This window comes from Akebia trifoliata, chromosome 13 (assembly GCF_017979445.1).
Source record: "Akebia trifoliata isolate Shusen 1 chromosome 13, ASM1797944v1, whole genome shotgun sequence".
NCBI classification, from domain to species: domain Eukaryota; kingdom Viridiplantae; phylum Streptophyta; class Magnoliopsida; order Ranunculales; family Lardizabalaceae; genus Akebia; species Akebia trifoliata.
Window position 1 is genome coordinate 20,424,472 of NC_141387.1, and position 6,245 is coordinate 20,430,716.

Below are 6,245 nucleotides of genomic sequence, written 5' to 3' on the forward strand. Positions count from 1 at the left end.
AACCTCTAGGTCAATGCTGATAAAAGTTTGAGTTCAATATCAAACCCAATCCAAAGCTATTTTAATTCAATTTTACCAACTAATCTAATTTGACCTAGTAAATCATCATGCATTCTTATTGTGTAAATAATATAATAATGCTCAACCTCTTGTCCATAGGTAGCCAAACAACCCAGAAAGAAGTACTTGTCACCTGACAATCCTCCATATTTTCTACGCTCGCAACCAACAATAAGCACTTCAGAGCAACCTCAACAGTCAGTAATAAAAGTAATAACAGATCTCACCTCAAAGCTAGATATAATGGTGAAGGCATTCGAAAAATGCGACAAGACTAGATCTATTAATGGCAAATTAGAGTATCATTCAGGTTGTTCAACATGGAACCTTAGGCTCGAGTCAGGCCATGCCAGAACCACCACAACAATAACTACTACCAACGCAGAATATCCTATCACCCATGGCTCCGACCAATCAAGGACCATCAATTCACATTCATTGCAACCAACAACAATAAGATGTCGTTCAAGAGGAAAAAGACAAATTTAGAGCAATCCAGGTGAGAAGCACCATAGAGGAAAAACTAACCAGCAAACTTGAGGCAATAGATGAAAAAATAAAAAAAATTAAAGGAAAATATTCCATAAATGAAATGAGGTTTAAATATTTTTGCCTATACACAAATGCACCAAACACGACGACGGCAAGACATCAATTTGATCCTCCTCGAGGACCTTCTCAAAAGACTTCTCAAAGAATAACTCCTCAAGAGCTGAATAATCTGAAATGTGAAGGATAGGGTGAGTAACAAGGGAAAGTTACTTAATAGGATGAACGCCGTTCTAACAGCGAGTCATACATGGACGAGTAAATCAAATTGAACAGTTAAATAATGCAGGTTTTCAAAATGTATCATATGATAAATGTCTAAACATACTCAATAAACAGTGATAAATAATTTCAATCTATCATTTCTATTATTTAAAGTAACATATACATTTGCAAGTAGAAAACATCTATTAACATCACAAAAGAAATAAAATACATAATAAAAACACGACGGTGTAGTCAATAAGAGAGCAGAGGAACACACTGATATAATCGCCTCGACTATGGCAATATAATATTTCAAACTTCCAATTCGACGTGGAACCCCATCGTTATAATTTGATTTTGTGGTTGATCTAGCATACCACAGTTGGAAGACCATTTATCAGACTCATACTAGCCGTTGATTAAGAACCAAATACCGAGTTCAACTAATGGTGAGGTTGACCATTTGACAACTACAGACTAAAAGTGATCACTAACTAGCCCAAGAGACCCCTCGAGTTGAAGTCTATCAAGAGGCAATGTATGTGAACCCCGCCTACCTATATACTATACAGAGATCGTCTTTACACATAATGTTTCCCAAGAAATAAGTAGAGAAATTCTCGGATCTCAAAAGCTGTAATATGCTCTAAGGTATCCCATACTATCGAAAAACATATGACATCTAGCGTTATCCAAGATTGACTTGTCGCTTTCGGATACACAGCAACGTGTCACTCTTTATCGATTTTTAACGAACCCTTTCTGGCAAACAAAATAGTTTATTTTGTATATAGTATACTAGTTTCTTTTTATCAAAAATACAAACAAAGTCTGGTAATATTCTCTAATGACAACCATCTGTCCTATCCATCAACCATTTTATCCATCTATCTATCTATCATGTTTTACGTGGCATGGCCACTACGTAGAACTAGAGGTACTGTCCCAACAATCAATTAAGAACATACGTTCTCTCTATCCATCCATAAAACAATCGATTAATTAATCATCTAACTTCCTACATATCTATCAAAGTATTTTCATTTTTAAAGTTATTTCAAATCCATAGAGTATTAACTAATTCCATTCGATGGTTTTGATTGAGTAGAAAGACTCGAAAAATGTGATAAAATCATAAGACGTGAAAGTTGAAAAATCTATCAAAATTTAGCTAAATTTTGAAAAAAATGATTTTCAATGTTGTCGAAATTGAAAATGAGTTTTTGTACATGAAAGCCCTCGACAACATGAAAAACGCCATGTAATTTTTATTACTTAACTCAAGGTAATGTAAAAGGTATCGCATTTTAAAAATTGGACGAAAATGTTGAAATTTACGTTTTGTTCTTGAAACCTAAAGTCACATTTTAATACGATGAAATTGGGATCTTAAAATCATTCCCAATGTTCCGAAATGGGAGGAGGGGTTAAAACCTTAATTTCCTTAGAGAACTTAAAGTAAATGGAAAGAGAAATTAATGTATATGCTGTAGGGGAATTAAGATTGAAGAAAAATTCCAGTTTCTGAAATTTTTTGGGTTTGACGGTGGCACTGTCAGCAAGCATGAAGCTCAAAATCAAAATTTTTTTGAAATGCCGATTTTTCGCCAAAAGTCATCAAAACTCATTCCAAATTTTATACTATACATAAACTGCTTAAAATACATCAAAAACACTAAAATTAGTCATAAATAACCATGTAAACATGATTCCAATCGTTCAAATATGAATAAATTAAATGAAACGATTAATTTATCAATAATCGCATGGATTTTCTATGAAATTATCGCATAAATAGAAGGTAAAAGGGAATGTATCCTACCTTGAGCTACTCTTTACTGTTCAAAAAAGTCTAAGAATCACCTTCGACCAATCACAAATATTTCCTTCTGATGCAAATCGAAGTTTTTAGCGTCCACGTGCAACCCACGATGAGAGGAACAACTTTCCTTCTTGCGGTAAAGTTTGGATCGTTCTCGGTTGATGTAGATCTGAATTTCAAATTTTGAGAAAAAGTTAGGGTTGATATTTGTTTGGAAAGAAGAATAAGAAAATTTAGATTTTTTTTATGTTTTCAGATATTTATAACTTAAGTGGGACGTAAGTGTCATTTTGGAAATTATTTTCTCAAATGCCGATTTGGACAAACTTATACTCTATTTCGGGTGATTTTTCGAGACGAACCTAATGGTATGATCTTTTTTCTCAAATTATATCTCTAAAGTATCATTTACCTATTGGGCAAATATTTAATACAAAATTCAAGGATTTGATAACATTTTCGATTGACTTCAGATTTATGTATGCTTACAGGCTAAAGTATGTTTCTCAACCCTTATGAATCTATTGGTGAAGTTAGTTTTCCTCAAATATTGGAAACTAAGAATCCATACTTTTAAATCAACGTAAAAATTTAAAATATTTTCCTCGAGATACCCGTTCAAATTTTCAGGTCATTACATCCTCCCCCCTTAATAAGAATTTTGTCCTCAAAATTAAACATACATCAATCTAAGAATAAGTCCGTAAATTGAGTCCGCATTTCTGTTTCTTTCTCCCAAGTCCCTTCCTCTACATTGTGATGTTTCCAAAGCATCTTAACCATCGAAATAGCTCGTGTCCTCAACATCTTCTCTTTACGGTCAAGAATCTGTACTGGGCTTTCCTCGTACGATATATCTTCCTTTAGGTTCAATAACTCCCAATCAATAATGTGGGATGGGTCTGGTTCATACTTCCTCAAAATCGATACATGAAATACATTAGGAACCTTTTCTAATTGAGCGGGTAAAGCCAACTTCTATGCGACCGTGCCAACTTTGTCTATGATCTCAAATGGTCCTACATACTTCGGCTTCAGTTTACCTTTAATCCCAAATATGATGATTCCTCTCCTTGGAGAAACCTTCAAAAATACAAAGTCACCCACCACAAACTCTAACGGTCTACATAACTTTTCTGTCGACTCTGTGCGACTCGCAACTTCTCCCAAATAGTTATAATCTTCTTAGTAGTCTCTGAGATGATGTCAGGTCCCAACAAAATACTATCCTAGACTTTTGCCCAACAATTCGATGATCTACACGGCTTACCATACAACGTTTCAAATGGTGCCATACTTATACTAGATTGGTAACTATTGTTATAGGCAAATTTAGCTATTGTCAAGTAATTTTTTCAATTACCTCCAAAATCTAGCACACAAGCCCTCAACATGTCCTCCAATATCTGTATAGTGCATTTTGACTGCCCATTAGTCTGTGGATGGAAGGTTGTATTCATCTTCAGCTTCGCACTAAAGGCAACTTGAAAGCTTTCTTAGAATTGAAATGTAAAAGGTGGATCCCTATCAGATACAATAGAAACTTGGACTCTATGTAACTTCACAATGACATAAATCCTACTCAGCCTATCCATAGTATAGGTCATCTTCATAGGTAGAAAATGAGCAGATTTAGTAAGCTTATCAACAACTAACCAAACTTCATCAATCCCATCACGGGCATTTGGTAACCCACAAACAAAATCCATAGTCACGTGCTCCCATTTCCATTCAAGAATAGTAAGTGGTTGCAACAACCCTGCAGGCCTCCTATGCTCAATCTTTACTTGTTGACATGTCATACAACGACTCACATACTGGGTAATATGCTTTTTCATCATTCACCACCAAAAATCTCTTCATGTCCTGATACATCTTGGTACTCCCTTGATGAATAGAAAAATATGATTTCTGGGCTTCATCCATTATATCCTTTCTCAACAAGGCGTCGTGAAGAACCCAAAGTCTACTCTTGAAATGTAGGCTACCATCATCATGAATTCTCCAACTCTGATCACCAAGGTCCTCGACTTTCTCCTGATACCCTTTCAGTTCTAGATCCATCTTCTAGGCTTCAATAACCCTCTCAACAATCTGTGGTTGTACTCTCATATGAGCTACATAGGATTTTTGCTCATTTATTTTTGAGGGAATATTGAATGCGTAATCAGTTGTAGTTTCTAGCATTTTTCATTCCTCAATCTTTATGTGAGCAAACACCCCATCTTTCTTGTGACTTAAAGCGTTGGTTACTACATTGACTTTATTAGGATGGTAATATAATGTAAAGTCATAGTTTTTTAGGTACTTCATCCATTGCCTCTGTTTCATGTTCAAATCCTTCTGTGAGAATAAATACTTGAGACTCTTATGATTTGAATACACTTAGAATGTTTCCCCCATACAAGTAGTGTCTCCAAACCTTGAGTGCATGCACTATAACCTCTAAATCTAAATCACGGGTCATATAGTTCTTCTTGTGGATCTTCAACTGTCTTGGTGCATAAGTAATTACTTGACCATTCTGCATTAATACACACCTAAGTCCCGTATGAGAAGCGTTAGCATAAATGACATATTTCTCTCCTGGCTTAAGGACAATCAAAATGGGTGTCATGGTCAGTTGAGTCTTCAATTCCTAGAATGCTATTTTGCAGCTATCGATCCATTCGAACTTGACCCATTTATGAGTTAACTTCGTTAATAACGAAGCTATCTTGGAAAAGCCTTCTACAAACCTACTGTAGTATCCTGCAAGTCCAAGAAAACTCCTGATCTCAGTAACTGTAATAGGTCTCTACCAATTTATGATTGCTTCAATCTTTGATGAGTCCATAGATATTCCATTCTTAAAAACAACATGACCCAAGAACTTCACTTCATCTAACCAGAATTCGCACTTGGAGAATTTCTCATAAAGCTTCTCCTGGCGCAACCTATGAAGTGTGATATTCAAATGATCCTTATGCTCAAATTCTATCTTCGAATAGATCAAGATATCGTCAATGAAGATAAATAATGAAGACATTCAAGAAATCCCAAAATACTTGCTGCATGAGATCCATAAATATCGTAGGTGCATTAGTCAGACCGAACGACATTACTAGGTACTCAAAGTGTCCTAACCGTGCTCGGAATGCTATTTTCAAAATAGCCTCATCTTTGATCCTCAACTGGTGATATCCCGATCTTAGATCAATTTTAGAGAAGTACTTTGCTTGTCTTAATTGATCAAATAGATCACCAATCCTAGGAAGCGGATACTTGTTCTTTATAGTCACTTGGTTTAGCTTTCGTTAGTTGATGCATAATCTCATTGACTCATCTTTCTTCTTCACGTACAAAATTGAAGCACCTCAAGGCAAGCTGCTCGTATGAATGAAACCCAAACTATCGAATTTTTAGCTCCTTCATTTTGGTTGGGGCCATTCGATAAGGTGGAATTGATATGGATCTAGTTCCTAGAATCAGTTCAATTGAGAAATCAATCTTCTTGATTGGGGGTAACCCAGGTAACTCTTTTGGAAAGACATCGAGATAGTCGCATACTATTCGGATTGTCTCTACCTTTAGTGATTATTTTTTTGTTTTACTAATGATAGCATTT

At 35.3% G+C, this 6,245-nt stretch overlaps 1 protein-coding gene across 1 annotated transcript; it reads right to left on the minus strand.

Moving 5' to 3' along the window:
- Positions 1-3,322: 3,322 nt before the first annotated feature.
- On the minus strand, positions 3,323-4,702 carry LOC147388062 (uncharacterized). Its single transcript, XM_086420271.1, has 2 exons — positions 4,457-4,702; positions 3,323-3,499 (listed from the first exon to the last, which is right to left on the minus strand). The coding sequence occupies exons 1-2, from the start codon at positions 4,700-4,702 to the stop codon at positions 3,323-3,325; spliced, it is 423 nt and encodes a 140-aa protein (XP_086276397.1).
- Positions 4,703-6,245: the final 1,543 nt, after the last annotated feature.

Coding starts and splice junctions, on each gene's coding strand:
- LOC147388062 (XM_086420271.1), bottom strand. CDS start 4,702: ATGGATCTAGAACTGAAAGGGTATCAGGAGAAAGTCGAGGACCTTGGT. Junction 3,500..4,456: donor ATGAAAAAGCATATTACCCA/GTATGTGAGTCG, acceptor TTGAACCTAAAG/GAAGATATATCGTACGAGGA.